At 45.7% G+C, this 17,762-nt stretch overlaps 1 protein-coding gene across 1 annotated transcript in view; it reads right to left on the bottom strand.

The window, feature by feature from the left end:
• The window catches only part of LOC118376851 (fibronectin type III domain-containing protein 4), an 88,503-nt gene that overhangs the window by 8,960 nt on the left and 61,781 nt on the right, over positions 1 to 17,762 (bottom strand). The window contains exon 4 of the mRNA XM_052471646.1: positions 10,798 to 10,887. Coding sequence (XP_052327606.1) covers positions 10,798 to 10,887 — 90 coding nt within the window. The remainder of the gene's footprint in view (positions 1 to 10,797; positions 10,888 to 17,762) is intronic.

Consider the following 17,762-nt stretch of genomic DNA (forward strand, 5'->3'; position numbering starts at 1 on the left):
TGAGGTAATAACTAGGCTATATACACACGGGGTACCAGTACTGAGGTAATAACTTGACTATGTACACATGGTACCAGTACTGAGGTAATAACTAGGCTATGTACACATGGTACCAGTACTGAGGTAATAACTAGGCTATGTACACATGGTACCAGTACTGAGGTAATAACTAGGCTATGTAATCACTTGATGTGATTGGCCTGACTGAAACATGGCTTAAGCCTGATGAATTTACTGTGTTAAATGAGTCCTCTCCTCCTGGTTACACTAGTGACCATATCCCCTGCCATCCCGCAAAGGCAGAGGTGTTGCTAACATTTACGATAGCAGGCCGGCTAATAGTAGTGTATATATAATAGTGTATATATAATAGGGTATAAAATAGTATATATAATAGGGTATATAATAGTATATATAATAGGTTATATAGTAGTGTATATATAATAGGGTATGTTATAGTATATATAATAGGTTATATAATAGTGTATATATAATAGGGTATAAAATAGTATATATAATAGGTTATATAATAGTGTATATAACAGGGTATAAAATAGTATATACAATAGGGTATATAATAGTATGTATAATAGGGTATATAGTAGTGTATATATAATAGGGTATGTTATAGTATATATAATAGGTTATATAATAGTGTATATAACAGGGTATAAAATAGTATATACAATAGGGTATATAATAGTATGTATAATAGGGTATATAGTAGTGTATATATAATAGTGTATATATAATAGGGTATAAAATAGTATATATAATAGGTTATATAATAGTGTATATAACAGGGTATAAAATAGTATATACAATAGGGTATATAATAGTATGTATAATAGGGTATATAGTAGTGTATATATAATAGTGTATATATAATAGGGTATATAGTAGTGTATATATAATAGGGTATATAATAGTATGTATAATAGGGTATATAGTAGTGTATATATAATAGGGTATATAATAGTATGTATAATAGGGTATATAGTAGTGTATATATAATAGGGTATAAAATAGTATATATAATAGGGTATATAATAGTATATATAATAGGTTATATAATAGTGTATATAACAGGGTATAAAATAGTATATACAATAGGGTATATAATAGTATGTATAATAGGGTATATAGTAGTGTATATATAATAGGGTATATAATAGTATGTATAATAGGGTATATAGTAGTGTATATATAATAGGGTATAAAATAGTATATATAATAGGTTATATAATAGTGTATATAACAGGGTATAAAATAGTATATACAATAGGGTATATAATAGTATGTATAATAGGGTATATAGTAGTGTACATATAATAGTATATATAATATGTTAATATATAATAGTTTATGTAATAATGTATATATAATAGTGTTTATAATAGGTTTTATAATGCTGTGTATATGTTAGGGTATATAATAATGTTTCTAATGTGTTAATGGAAGGGACACAGAGATCTCACCGCCAAGACCATCAGTAGCACTGAGTAGCATCTCCCTTCCTATACAGTGACCATCAGTGGTTACTATAGTAACACCGTTGGACGCCAGCACGGAAAGGCGAGGCGACGTTGTCGTTCAGACACACAACAATGTTTTCTCCTTTAATTCACAGCCTCTTAGGACCCCCTCCCGGCGGTTTGTGTTCGGGAGTCAAATCGGAGGTGCCTTTATATCTAGGAAGCAGACGATCTGAAACCGTTTATCTACCCATCAGGAGAAACTGGCAATTCAATCTTCTGTGTGTTGAATTCTTTATGAGGGTAAAGCGTAGCTGTTCGTTTCATACGCCAGAGAAAAGCCAATGGCGATCATATTGCTTGTTTATAAAGCACTCATAACACATTCATAAGCTATTTAATAAGAATGTATATGTCCTTTGTCCCATTACCCCATACACTAAGAGGTGTAGAGATGGTGATGGAACTGACAGTTACTGCCTTCCAAATAGCACCCTATTCCCTTCAAATAGCACCCTATTCCCTTCAAATAGCACCCTATTCCCTTCAAATAGCACCCTATTCCCTTTAAATAGCACACTATTCCCTTCAAATAGCACCATATTCCCTTCAAATAGCACCCTATTCCCTTTAAATAGCACCCTATTCCCTTCAAATAGCACCCTATTCCCTTCAAATAGCACCCTATTCCCTTTAAATAGCACACTATTCCCTTCAAATAGCACCCTATTCCCTTCAAATAGCACCCTATTCCCTTCAAATAGCACCCTATTCCCTTCAAATAGCACCCTATTCCCTTCAAATAGCACCCTACTCCCTTCAAATAGCACCCTACTCCCTTCAAATAGCACACTATTCCCTTTAAATAGCACACTATTCCCTTCAAATAGCACCCTATTCCCTTCAAATAGCACCCTATTCCCTTCAAATAGCACCCTATTCCCTTCAAATAGCACACTATTCCCTTCAAATAGCACCCTACTCCCTTCAAATAGCACACTATTCCCTTTAAATAGCACACTATTCCCTTCAAATAGCACCCTATTCCCTTCAAATAGCACCCTATTCCCTTCAAATAGCAACCTATTCCCTTCAAATAGCACCCTACTCCCTTCAAATAGCACACTATTCCCTTTAAATAGCACACTATTCCCTTCAAATAGCACCCTATTCCCTTCAAATAGCACCCTATTCCCTTCAAATAGCACCCTATTCCCTTCAAATAGCACACTATTCCCTTCAAATAGCACCCTATTCCCTTCAAATAGCACACTATTCCCTTCAAATAGCACACTATTCCCTTCAAATAGCACCCCGATTCCTTTCAAATAGCACACTATTTCCTTCAAATAGCACACTATTCCCTTCAAATAGCACCCTATTCCCTTCAAATAGCACCCTATTCCCTTCAAATAGCACCCCGATTCCCTTCCAATAGTACCCTATTCCCTTCAAATAGCACACTATTCCCTTCAAATAGCACACTATTCCCTTCAAATAGCACACTATTCCCTTCAAATAGCACCCCAATTCCCTTCAAATAGCACACTATTCCCTTCAAATAGCACCCCGATTCCCTTCCAATAGTACCCTATTCCCTTCAAATAGCACATTATTCCCTTCAAATAGCACACTATTCCCTTCAAATAGCACCCCAATTCCCTTCAAATAGCACACTATTCCCTTCAAATAGCACCCCGATTCCCTTCCAATAGTACCCTATTCCCTTCAAATAGCACATTATTCCCTTCAAATAGCACCCTATTCCCTTCAAATAGCCCCCCGATTCCCTTCAAATATCACACTATTCCCTTCAAATAGCACACTATTCCCTTCAAATAGCACCCTATTCCCTTCAAATAGCACCCTATTCCCCTATTCCATTCAAATAGCACCCTATCACCATACTCCCTTCAAATAGCACCCTAGCACCCTATTCCCTTCAAATAGCACCCTATTCCCTTCAAATAGCACCCTATTCCCTTCAAATAGTACCCTATTCCCTTCAAATAGCACCCTATTCCCTTCAAATAGCACGATATTCCCTTCAAATAGCACCCTAGCACCCTATTCCCTTCAAATAGCACCCTATTCCCTTCAAATTGCACACTATTCCCTTCAAATAGCACCCTATTCCCTTCAAATAGCACCCTATCACCCTATTCCCTTCAAATAACACCCTATCACCCTATTCCCTTCAAATAGCACCCTATCACCCTATTCCCTTCAAATAGCACCCTATTCCCTTCAAATAGCACCCTAGCACCCTATTCCCTTCAAATTGCACCCTATTCCCTTCAAATAGCACCCTATTCCCCTATTCCATTCAAATAGCACCCTATCACCATACTCCCTTCAAATAGCACCCTAGCACCCTATTCCCTTCAAATAGCACCCTATTCCCTTCAAATAGCACCCTATTCCCTTCAAATAGTACCCTATTCCCTTCAAATAGCACCCTACTCCCTTCAAATAGCACCCTATTCCCTTCAAATAGCACCCTATTCCCTTCAAATAGCACCCTATTCCCTTCAAATAGTACCCTATTCCCTTCAAATAGCACCCTATTCCCTTCAAATAGCACCCTATTCCCTTCAAATAGCACCCTATTCCCTTCAAATAGCACCCTATTCCCTTCAAATAGCACCCTATTCCCTTCAAATAGTACCCTATTCCCTTCAAATAGCACCCTATTCCCTTCAAATAGCACCCTATTCCCTTCAAATAGCACCCTATTCCCTTCAAATAGTACCCTATTCCCTTCAAATAGCACCCTATTCCCTTCAAATAGCACCCTATTCCCTTCAAATAGCACCCTACTCCCTTCAAATAGTACCCTATTCCCTTCAAATAGCACCCTACTCCCTTCAAATAGCACCTTCAGAGGCTCCTGTCTTCAGAGGCTCCTTTCTTCAGAGGCTCCTGTCTTCAGAGGCTCCTGACTTCAGAGGCTCCTGTCTTCAGAGGCTCCTTTCTTCAGAGGCTCCTGACTTCAGAGGCTCTTGTCTTCTCTCCTGTCTTCAGAGGCTCCTGACTTCAGGGGCTCCTGTCTTCAGAGGCTCTTGTCTTCTGTCCTGTCTTCAGAGGCTCCTGTCCTCCCTCCTGTCTTCAGAGGCTCTTATCTTCTGTCCTGTCTTCAGAGGCTCCTGTCCTCTCTCCTGTCTACAGAGGCTCCCGTCTTCAGAGGCTCATGTCTTCAGAGGCTCCTGTCTTCAGAGGCTCTTGTCTTCTCTCCTGTCTTCAGAGACTCCTGACTACAGAGCCTCCTGTCTTCAGAGGCTCTTGTCTTCTGTCCTGTCTTCAGAGACTCCTGTCCTCTCTCCTGTCTTCAGAGTCTCCCGTCTTCAGAGGCTCATGTCTTCAGAGGCTCTTGTCTTCTCTCCTGTCTTCAGAGGCTCCTATCCTCTCCTGTCTTCAGAGCCTCCCGTCTTCAGAGGCTCCTGTCCTCTCTCCTGTCTCAGATGCTCCTGTCTTCAGAGGCTCTTGTCTTCAGAGGCTCCTGTCTTCAGAGGCTCCAGTCTTCTCTCCTGTCTTCAGAGGCTCCTGTCTTCAGAGGCTCCTGTCTTCAGAGGCTCTTGTCTTCTCTCCTGTCTTCAGAGGCTCCTGACTTCAGAGGCTCCTGTCTTCAGAGGCTCTTGTCGTCTGTCCTGTCTTCAGAGGCTCCTGTCCTCTCTCCTGTCTTCAGAGGCTCTTGTCTTCTGTCCTGTCTTCAGAGGCTCCTGTCCTCTCTCCTGTCTTCAGAGGCTCCCGTCTTCAGAGGCTCCCGTCTTCAGAGGCTCCTGTCTTCAGAGGCTTCTGTCTTCAGAGGCTTCTTTCTTCCGAGGCTCCTGTCTGCTCTCCTGTCTTCAGAGGCTCTTGTCTTCTCTCCTGTCTTCTCTCCTGTCTTCAGAGGCTCCTCTCTTCTCTCCTGTCTTCAGAGGCTCTTGTCTTCTCTCCTGTCTTCAGAGGCTCCTGTCTTCAGAGGCTCCTGTCTTCTCTCCTGTCTTCTGAGGCTCCTGTCTTCAGAGGCTCCTGTCTTCAGAGGCTCCTGTCTTCTCTCCTCTCTTCTCTCCTGTCTTCAGAGGCTCTTGTCTTCTCTCCTGTCTTCAGGGGCTCCTGTCTTCAGAGGCTCATGTCTTCTCTCCTGTCTTCAGAGGCTCCTGTCTTCAGAGGCTCCTGTCTTATCTCCTGTCTTCAGAGGCTCCTGTCTTCAGAGGCACTTATCTTCTCTCCTGTCTTCAGAGGCTCCTGTCTTCTCTCCTGTCTTCTCTCCTGTCTTCAGAGGCTCCTGTCTTCTCTCCTGTCTTCAGAGGCTCCTGTCTTCAGAGGCTCCTGTCTTCTCTCCTGTCTTCTCTCCTGTCTTCTCTCCTGTCTTCAGAGGCTCCGGTCTTCTCTCCTGTCTTCAGAGGCTCCTGTCTTCAGAGGCTCCTGTATTCAGATGCTCCTGTCTTCAAAGGCTCCTGTCATCTCTCCTGTCTTCAGAGGCTCCTGTCTTCAGAGGCTCCTGTCTTCAGAGGCTCTTGTCTTCTCTCCTGTCTTCAGAGGCTCCTGACTTCAGAGGCTCCTGTCTTCAGAGGCTCTTGTCTTCTGTCCTGTCTTCGGAGGCTCCTGTCCTCTCTCCTGTCTTCAGAGGCTCTTGTATTCTGTCCTGTCTTCAGAGGCTCTTGTCTTCTCTCCTGTCTTCAGAGGCTCCTGACTTCAGAGGCTCCTGTCTTCAGAGGCTCTTGTCTTCTGTCCTGTCTTCGGAGGCTCCTGTCCTCTCTCCTGTCTTCAGAGGCTCTTGTAATTCTGTCCTGTCTTCAGAGGCTCCTGTCCTCTCTCCTGTCTTCAGAGGCTCCCGTCTTCAGAGGCTCCCGTCTTCAGAGGCTCCTGTCTTCAGAGGCTTCTGTCTTCAGAGGCTTCTGTCTTCCAAGGCTCCTGTCTGCTCTCCTGTCTTCAGAGGCTCTTGTCTTCAGAGGCTCCTGACTTCAGAGGCTCCTCTCTTCTCTCCTGTCTTCATAGGCTCTTGTCTTCTCTCCTGTCTTCAGAGGCTCCTGTCTTCAGAGGCTCCTGTCTTCTCTCCTGTCTTCTGAGGCTCCTGTCTTCAGAGGCTCCTGTCTTCAGAGGCTCCTGTCTTCTCTCCTCTCTTCTCTCCTGTCTTCAGAGGCTCTTGTCTTCTCTCCTGTCTTCAGGGGCTCCTGTCTTCAGAGGCTCATGTCTTCTCTCCTGTCTTCAGAGGCTCTTATCTTCTCTCCTGTCTTCAGAGGCTCCTGTCTTCTCTCCTGTCTTCTCTCCTGTCTTCAGAGGCTCTTATCTTCTCTCCTGTCTTCAGAGGCTCCTGTCTTCTCTCCTGTCTTCTCTCCTGTCTTCAGAGGCTCCTGTCTTCTCTCCTGTCTTCAGAGGCTCCTGTCTTCTCTCCTGTCTTCTCTCCTGTCTTCAGAGGCTCCTGTCTTCTCTCCTGTCTTCAGAAGCTCCTGTCTTCTCTCCTGTCTTCAGAGGCTCCTGTCTTCAGAGACTCCTGTCTTCAGAGGCTCCTGTTTTCTCTCCTGTCTTCAGAGACTCCTGTCTTCTCTCCTGTCTTCAGAGGCTCCTGTCTTCAGAGGCTCCTGTCTTCAGAGGCTCCTGTCTTCGCTCCTGTCTTCCTTCATGCAGTTTGTATTAACCCTCTCCACAGCCAGGTCCCTGGGGTACGAAACCCTGTGTGCATCCAAATCATCCCACTGTACACTCCTTCCACTGCTTCCCACAAAAGACAAAGCATTTGATTGGTGCAGACATGGGCTAGTGGGAGTTACCACCATGTTGTTTTAAAAACGTTCTAATCAGTGAAGAGAAGTAAAGGAGTGTATACTTCAGGAAGGAGGAGGAGCTAATTGTGAAATAGCCCCAGTTGGTGCAGGTCCATGAGGTATCCCAGCATGCCACGTCTTATTGGGTCACATTGCTCATCAATGAGAATAGATGCACGAGGCATCGCTAATCAATTACTGTGACGGCTTTCTTCCGTTGAAGGAGAGCCGGACCAAAATGCAGCGTGATGATGATTCATGATATATTTTAATAAAGAAAAAACTATACATGCAGAGACTACAAAAATAATGAAATGAAATAATGAAAACCGAAACAGCCCTATCTGGTGCAAACACAAAGACAGGAACAATCACCCACGAAACACTCACAGCATATGGCTGCATAAATATGGTTCCCAATCAGAGACAACGATAATCACCTGACTCTGATTGAGAACCGCCTCAGGCAGCCATAGACTATGCTAGACACCCCACAAAAACCCCATGTCAAAAACGCACCACAATAACCCATGTCACCCCCTGGCCTGACCAAATAAATGAAGAAAAGCATACATACTTCGACCAGGGCGTGACAGAACCCCCCCCCTAAGGTGCGGACTCCTGGACGCACATCAAAACAATAGGGAGGGTCCGGGTGGGCGTCTGTCCATGGTGGCGGCTCCGGCTCGGGAAGTGGACCCCACTCCATCAATGTCTTAGTTCCTCGCGTCCTAGGATAGTCCACCCTCGCCTCCGACCATGGCCTAGTAGTCCTCACCCAGAACCCCACTGGACTGATGGGCAGCTCGGGACTGAGGGGCAGCTCAGGACTGAGGGGCAGCTCGGAACTGAGGGGCAGCTCAGGACTGAGGCAGCTCGGGACTGAGGGGTAGCTCGGGACTGAGGCAGCTCGGGACTGAGGGGTAGCTCGGGACTGAGGGGAAGCTCGGGACTGAGGGGAAGCTCGGGACTGAGGGGAAGCTCAGCACTGAGGGGAAGCTCAGCACTGAGAGGAAGCTCAGCACTGAAAGGAAGCTCAGCACTGAGAGGAAGCTCAGCACTGAGAGGAAGCTCAGGCATGTAGTTGGCTCCGGCAGATCCTGGCTGGCTGGCAGATCTGGAAGAGTCTGGTTGACTGGCGGACCTGGAAGAGTCTGGTTGACTGGCGGACCTGGAAGAGTCTGGTTGACTGGCAGATCTGGAAGAGTCTGGTTGCCTGGCAGATCTGGAAGAGTCTGGTTGACTGGCAGATCTGGAAGAGTCTGGCTGACTGGCACATCTGGAAGATCATGGCTGACTGGCAGATCCTGGCTGACTGGCGGATCTAGCTGCTCTGGCTGCTCCATGCAGACTGGCAGCTCTGGCTGCTCCATGCAGACTGGCAGCTCTGGCTGCTCTATGCAGACTGGCAGCTCCATGCAGACTGGCAGCTCTGGCTGCTCTATCCAGACTGGCAGCTCTATGCAGACTGGCAGCTCTGGCTGCTCCATGCAGACTGGCAGCTCTGGCTGCTCCATGCAAACTGGCAGCTCTGGCTGCTCCATGCAGACTGACAGCTCTGGCTGCTCCATGCAGACTGACAGCTCTGGCTGCTCCATGCAGACTGACAGCTCAGGCTGCTCCATGCTGACTGACAGCTCAGGCTGCTTCATGCAGGCTGGCAGCTCTGGCTGCGCTGAACAGGCAGGAGACTCCAGCAGCGCTGTAGAGGAGGAAGGCTCTGGCTGCGCTGAACAGGCGGGAGGCTCCGACAGCGCAGGAGAGGAGAAAGGCTCTGGCAGCGCTAAACAGGCGGGACGCACTGAAGGCCTGGTGCGTGGTGCTGGTACTGGTGGTACTGGACCGAGGACACGCACAGGAAGCCTGGTGCGGGGAGCTGCCACCGGAGGACTGGTGTGTGGAGGTGGCACTGGATAGACCGGACCGTGCAGGCGCACTGGAGCTCTTGAGCACCGAGCCTGCCCAACCTTACCTGGCTCGATGCCCTCTCTAGCCCGGCCAATACGAAGAGCTGGTATGTACCGCACCGGGCTATGCACCCGCACTGGAGACACCGTGCGCTCCATAGCCTAACACGGTGCCTGCCCGGTCACTTTAGCCCCCCGGTAAGCACAGGAAGTTTGCGCAGGTCTCCTACCTGGCGTAGCCATACTCCCTGTGAGCCCCCAATACATTTTTGGGGCTGACTCTCAGGCTACCATCCGCGTCGCCGTGTTTCCTCTTCATACCTGCGCCTCTCCACTGTTGCCGCCTCCAGTTCTTCTTTGGGGCGTCGATATTCACCAGGCTGTGCCCAGGGTCCTTTTCCGTCCAATATCTCCTCCCAAGTCCAGAAGTCCTGTGATCGCTGCTCCTCACGATAAACAGGGGGAGTTGGCTCAGGTCTGAACCCTGACTCTCCCTGAGCCCCCTCCCAATACATACATTTTTGGGGCTGACTTTCGGGCTTCCTTGCCAACCGTGTTCCCTCATATCGTCGGCTCCTCTCTGTACCTGTAAAGCCAATCTGTACCTGTAAAGCCAATCTGTACCTGTAAAGCCAATCTGTACCTATAAAGCCAGTCCGTACCTGTAAAGCCAGTCCGTACCTGTAAAGCCAGTCGGTACCTGTAAAGACATCTGTACCTGTAAAGCCAATCTGTACCTGTAAAGCCAGACCGTACCTTCAAAGCTAGTCCATACCTGTAAAGCCAGTCTGTACCTGTAAAGCCAGTCTGTACCTGTAAAGCCAATCTGTACCTGTAAAGCCAGTCCGTTCCTGTAAAGCCAATCTGTACCTGTAAAGCCAATCTGTACCTGTAAAGCCAATCTGTACCTGTAAAGCCAATCTGTACCTATAAAGCCAATCTGTACCTGTAAAGCCAGTCTGTACCTGTAAAGCCAATCTGTACCTGTAAAGCCAGTCCGTTCCTGTAAAGCCAGTCGGTACCTGTAAAGCCAGTCGGTACCTGTAAAGCCAATCTGTACCTGTAAAGCCAATCTGTACCTATAAAGCCAATCTGTACCTGTAAAGCCAGTCTGTACCTGTAAAGCCAATCTGTACCTGTAAAGCCAGTCCGTACCTGTAAAGCCAGTCCATTCCTGTAAAGTCAATCTGTACCTGTAAAGCCAATCTGTACCTGTAAAGCCAGTCGGTACCTGTAAAGCCAGTCGGTACCTGTAAAGCCAATCTGTACCTGTAAAGCCAATCTGTACCTGTAAACCCAATCTGTACCTGTAAAGCTAGTATGTACCTGTGAAGCCAGTATGTACCTGTAAAGCTAGTATGTACCTGTAAAGCCAATCTGTACCTGTAAAGCCAATCTGTACCTGCAAAGCCATTCTGTACCTGTAAAGCCAATCTGTACCTGTAAAGCCAGACCGTACCTGTAAAGCCAATCTGTTCCTGTAAAGCCAGTCTGTACCTGTAAAGCCAATCTGTTCCTGTAAAGCTAGTATGTACCTGTAAAGCCAATCTGTACCTGTGAAGCCAGTATGTAACTGTGAAGCCAGTATGTACCTCTGAAGCCAGTATGTACCTGTGAAGCCAGTATGTACCTGTAAAGCCATTCCGTACCTGTAAAGCCAGTCCTTACCTGCCCACATGAGAAGCACTACCACGATGATGATCATCTCCCCAGTCTGGAGCTGTCGGGACTTGTCCACTCCCTCCACAGCAGGGTCATCTGTGGGAAAAGAGACAACAGATCTGGTTAGTATCAGTCAGTACCAAGACTATAATACACAAGAGAGACCATAGGCCAAAGACTATAATACACAAGAGAGCAAACTGAGCAAACAGTCAGTACCAGTCAGTACCAACACAGACTGGCTCAGTCAGAACCAGTCAACAGTACCAGACGACAGTACCAGTCAACAGTACCAGACAACAGTCAGTAAGTACCAGTCAGTACCAGTCAGTACCAACACAGACTGGCTCAGTCAGTACCAGTCAACAGTACCAGACAACAGTCAGTACCAGTCAACAGTACCAGACAACAGTCAGTACCAGTCAGTACCAACACAGACTGGCTCAGTCAGTAGCAGTCAACAGTACCAGACAACAGTCAGTACCAGTCAGTAACAGTCAGTACCAACACAGACTGGCTCAGTCAGTACCAGTCAACAGTACCAGACAACAGTCAGTACCAGTCAGTAACAGTCAGTACCAACACAGACTGGCTCAGTCAGTACCAGTCAACAGTACCAGACAACAGTCAGTACCAGTCAGTACCAGTCAGTACCAACACAGACTGGCTCAGTCAGTAGCAGTCAACAGTACCAGACAACAGTCAGTACCAGTCAGTAACAGTCAGTACCAACACAGACTGGCTTAGTCAGTACCAGTCAACAGTACCAGACAACAGTCAATACCAGTCAGTAACAGTCAGTACCAACACAGACTGGCTCAGTCAGTACCAGTCAACAGTACCAGACAACAGTCAGTACCAGTCAGTAACAGTCAGTACCAACACAGACTGGCTCAGTCAGTACCAGTCAACAGTACCAGACAACAGTCAGTACCAGTCAGTAACAGTCAGTACCAACACAGACTGGCTCAGTCAGTACCAGTCAACAGTACCAGACAACAGTACCAGTCAACAGTACCAGACAACAGTCAGTACCAGTCAGTAACAGTCAGTACCAACACAGACTGGCTCAGTCAGTACCAGTCAACAGTACCAGACAACAGTCAGTACCAGTCAGTAACAGTCAGTACCAACACAGACTGGCTCAGTCAGTACCAGTCAACAGTACCAGACAACAGTCAGTACCAGTCAGTAACAGTCAGTACCAACACAGACTGGCTCAGTTAGTACCAGTCAACAGTACAAGACAACAGTCAGTACCAGTCAGTAACAGTCAGTACCAACACAGACTGGCTCAGTCAGTACCAGTCAACAGTACCAGACAACAGTACCAGTCAACAGTACCAGACAACAGTCAGTAGCAGTCAGTAACAGTCAGTACCAACACAGACTGGCTCAGTCAGTACCAGTCAACAGTACCAGACAACAGTCAGTACCAGTCAGTAACAGTCAGTACCAACACAGACTGGCTCAGTCAGTACCAGTCAACAGTACCAGACAACAGTCAGTACCAGTCAGTAACAGTCAGTACCAACACAGACTGGCTCAGTTAGTACCAGTCAACAGTACCAGACAACAGTCAGTACCAGTCAGTAACAGTCAGTACCAACACAGACTGGCTCAGTTAGTACCAGTCAACAGTACCAGACAACAGTCAGTACCAGTCAGTAACAGTCAGTACCAACACAGACTGGCTCAGTCAGTACCAGTCAACAGTACCAGACAACAGTCAGTACCAGTCAGTAACAGTCAGTACCAACACAGACTGGCTCAGTCAGTACCAGTCAACAGTACCAGACAACAGTCAGTACCAGTCAGTAACAGTCAGTACCAACACAGACTGGCTCAGTCAGTAGCAGTCAACAGTACCAGACAACAGTCAGTACCAGTCAGTAACAGTCAGTACCAACACAGACTGGCTCAGTCAGTACCAGTCAACAGTACCAGACAACAGTCAATACCAGTCAGTAACAGTCAGTACCAACACAGACTGGCTCAGTCAGTACCAGTCAACAGTACCAGACAACAGTCAGTACCAGTCAGTAACAGTCAGTACCAACACAGACTGGCTCAGTCAGTACCAGTCAACAGTACCAGACAACAGTCAGTACCAGTCAGTAACAGTCAGTACCAACACAGACTGGCTCAGTCAGTACCAGTCAACAGTACCAGACAACAGTCAGTACCAGTCAGTAACAGTCAGTACCAACACAGACTGGCTCAGTCAGTACCAGTCAACAGTACCAGACAACAGTCAGTACCAATCAGTAACAGTCAGTACCAACACAGACTGGCTCAGTCAGTACCAGTCAACAGTACCAGACAACAGTCAGTACCAGTCAGTAACAGTCAGTACCAACACAGACTGGCTCAGTCAGTACCAGTCAACAGTACCAGACAACAGTCAGTACCAGTCAGTAACAGTCAGTACCAACACAGACTAGCTCAGTCAGTACCAGTCAACAGTACCAGACAACAGTCAGTACCAGTCAGTAACAGTCAGTACCAACACAGACTGGCTCAGTCAGTACCAGTCAACAGTACCAGACAACAGTCAGTACCAATCAGTAACAGTCAGTACCAACACAGACTGGCTCAGTCAGTACCAGTCAACAGTACCAGACAACAGTCAGTACCAATCAGTAACAGTCAGTACCAACACAGACTGGCTCAGTCAGTACCAGTCAACAGTACCAGACAACAGTCAGTACCAATCAGTAACAGTCAGTACCAACACAGACTGGCTCAGTCAGTACCAGTCAACAGTACCAGACAACAGTCAGTACCAGTCAGTAACAGTCAGTACCAACACAGACTGGCTCAGTCAGTACCAGTCAACAGTACCAGACAACAGTCAGTACCAGTCAGTAACAGTCAGTACCAACACAGACTGGCTCAGTCAGTACCAGTCAACAGTACCAGACAACAGTCAGTACCAGTCAGTAACAGTCAGTACCAACACAGACTGGCTCAGTCAGTACCAGTCAACAGTACCAGACAACAGTCAGTACCAGTCAGTAACAGTCAGTACCAACACAGACTGGCTCAGTCAGTACCAGTCAACAGTACCAGACAACAGTCAGTACCAGTCAGTAACAGTCAGTACCAACACAGACTGGCTCAGTCAGTACCAGTCAACAGTACCAGACAACAGTCAGTACCAGTCAGTAACAGTCAGTACCAACACAGACTGGCTCAGTCAGTACCAGTCAACAGTACCAGACAACAGTCAGTACCAGTCAGTAACAGTCAGTACCAACACAGACTGGCTCAGTCAGTACCAGTCAACAGTACCAGACAACAGTCAGTACCAATCAGTAACAGTCAGTACCAACACAGACTGGCTCAGTCAGTACCAGTCAACAGTACACAGACAAGTACCAGTCAGTACCAGACAACAGTCAGTACCAGTCAACAGTCAGTACCAACACAGACTGGCTCAGTCAGTACCAGTCAACAGTACCAGACAACAGTCAGTACCAGTCAGTAACAGTCAGTACCAACACAGACTGGCTCAGTCAGTACCAGTCAACAGTACCAGACAACAGTCAGTACCAGTCAGTAACAGTCAGTACCAACACAGACTGGCTCAGTCAGTACCAGTCAACAGTACCAGACAACAGTCAGTACCAGTCAGTAACAGTCAGTACCAACACAGACTGGCTCAGTCAGTACCAGTCAACAGTACCAGACAACAGTCAGTACCAGTCAGTACCAGTCAGTACCAACACAGACTGGCTCAGTCAGTACCAGTCAACAGTACCAGACAACAGTCAGTACCAGTCAGTAACAGTCAGTACCAACACAGACTGGCTCAGTCAGTACCAGTCAACAGTACCAGACAACAGTCAGTACCAATCAGTAACAGTCAGTACCAACACAGACTGGCTCAGTTAGTACCAGTCAACAGTACCAGACAACAGTCAGTACCAGTCAGTAACAGTCAGTACCAACACAGACTGGCTCAGTCAGTACCAGTCAACAGTACCAGACAACAGTCAGTACCAGTCAGTAACAGTCAGTACCAACACAGACTGGCTCAGTCAGTACCAGTCAACAGTACCAGACAACAGTCAGTACCAGTCAGTAACAGTCAGTACCAACACAGACTGGCTCAGTCAGTACCAGTCAACAGTACCAGACAACAGTCAGTACCAGTCAGTAACAGTCAGTACCAACACAGACTGGCTCAGTCAGTACCAGTCAACAGTACCAGACAACAGTCAGTACCAGTCAGTAACAGTCAGTACCAACACAGACTGGCTAGTCAGTACCAGTCAACAGTACCAGACAACAGTCAGTACCAGTCAGTAACAGTCAGTACCAACACAGACTGGCTCAGTCAGTACCAGTCAACAGTACCAGACAACAGTCAGTACCAGTCAGTAACAGTCAGTACCAACACAGACTGGCTCAGTCAGTACCAGTCAACAGTACCAGACAACAGTCAGTACCAATCAGTAACAGTCAGTACCAACACAGACAGACAACAGTCAGTACCAGTCAACAGTACCAGACAACAGTCAGTACCAGTCAGTACCAGTCAGTACCAACACAGTCAGTACCAGTCAGTACCAGTCAACAGTACCAGACAACAGTCAGTACCAGTCAGTAACAGTCAGTACCAACACAGACTGGCTCTTTCAGTCAGTACCAGTCAACAGTACCAGACAACAGTCAGTACCACATCAGTAACAGTCAGTACCAACACAGACTGGCTTAACCTCAGTACCAGTCAACAGTACCAGACAACAGTCAGTACCAATCAGTAACATGAGTCAGTACCTTTAACACAGACTGGCTCAGTAGCAACTATTCTTTACCAGTCAACAGTACCAGACAACAGTCAGTACCAGTCAGTGGAACAGTCCATAGTACTTTAACACAGACTGGCTCCAGTCAACATTCTTTAACAGTACCAGATGGAAACAGTCAGTACCTTTAACCTCAGATGGAAACAGTCAGCAACTTTAACCTGTACACAGACTGGCTCCATAGTCAAGTACCAGTCAACAGTGGAACCAGACAACAACTATTCTTTAACCAGTCAGTAACAGTCAGCAACTATTCTTTAACCTGTAACAGACTGGCTCAGTCATAGTACCAGTCAACAGTACCAGACAACAGTCCATACCAGTCTTTAACCTGTAACAGTGGTGGAACACATCCATACAGACTGGCTATTCTTTAACCAGTAACATGATGGAACACACCAGACAACTTTAAGTCAGTACCAGTCAGTAACAGTCATGTACACAACACAGACTATTCTTTAACCTGTAACATGGTGGAACACATCCATAGCAACTATTCTTTAACCTGTAACATGATGGAACACATCCATAGCAACTATTCTTTAACCTGTAACATGGTGGAACACATCCATAGCAACTATTCTTTAACCTGTAACATGATGGAACACATCCAGCAACTATTCTTTAACCTGTAACAGTGGAACACATCCATAGACTGGCTCAGTCTTTAAGTAGCAACTATTCTTTAACCTGTAACATGATGGAACACAGTCCATACCATTCTTTAACCAACAGTACCATAGCAACTATTCTTTAAAGCAACATTCTTTAACCTGTAACATGATGGAACACATCCAGCAACTATACTTTAACCTGTAACAGTGGAACACATCCATAGCAACTATTCTTTAACCTGTAACATGTGGAACACATCCATAGCAACTATTCTTTAACCTGTAACATGATGGAACACATCCATCAACTATTCTTTAACCTCATGTGGAACACATCCATAGCAACTATTCTTTAACCTGTAACAGGGTGGAACACATCCATAGCAACTATTCTTTAACCTGTAACATGATGGAACACATCCATAGCAACTATTCTTTAACCTGTAACATGATGGAACACATCCATAGCAACTATTCTTTAACCTGTAACATGATGGAACACATCCATAGCAACTATTCTTTAACCTGTAACATGATGGAACACATCCATAGCAACTATTCTTTAACCTGTAACATGATGGAACACATGATCCATAGCAACTATTCTTTAACCTGTAACATGATGGAACACATCCATAGCAACTATTCTTTAACCTGTAACATGATGGAACACATCCATAGCAACTATTCTTTAACCTGTAACATGATGGAACACATCCATAGCAACTATTCTTTAACCTGTAACATGATGGAACACATCCATAGCAACTATTCTTTAACCTGTAACATGATGGAACACATCCATAGCAACTATTCTTTAACCTGTAACATGATGGAACACATCCATAGCAACTATTCTTTAACCTGTAACATGATGGAACACATCCATAGCAACTATTCTTTAACCTGTAACATGATGGAACACATCCATAGCAACTATTCTTTAACCTGTAACATGATGGAACACATCCATAGCAACTATTCTTTAACCTGTAACATGATGGAACACATCCATCAACTATTCTTTAACCTGTAACATGATGGAACACATCCATAGCAACTATTCTTTAACCTGTAACATGATGGAACACATCCATAGCAACTATTCTTTAACCTGTAACATGATGGAACACATCCATAGCAACTATTCTTTAACCTGTAACATGATGGAACACATCCATAGCAACTATTCTTTAACCTGTAACATGATGGAACACATCCATAGCAACTATTCTTTAACCTGTAACATGATGGAACACATCCATGCAACTATTCTTTAACCTGAACACATCCATAGCAACTATTCTTTAACCTGTAACATGATGGAACACATCCATAGCAACTATTCTTTAACCTGTAACATGATGGAACACTATTCTTTCCATAGCAACTATTCTTTAACCTGTAACATGATGGAACATCCATAGCAACTATTCTTTAACCTGTAACATGATGGAACACATCCATAGCAACTATTCTTTAACCTGTAACATGGTGGAACACATCCATAGCAACTATTCTTTAACCTGTAACATGATGGAAC

The sequence above is a fragment of the Oncorhynchus keta genome, chromosome 19 (assembly GCF_023373465.1).
Source record: "Oncorhynchus keta strain PuntledgeMale-10-30-2019 chromosome 19, Oket_V2, whole genome shotgun sequence".
NCBI lineage: Eukaryota > Metazoa > Chordata > Actinopteri > Salmoniformes > Salmonidae > Oncorhynchus > Oncorhynchus keta.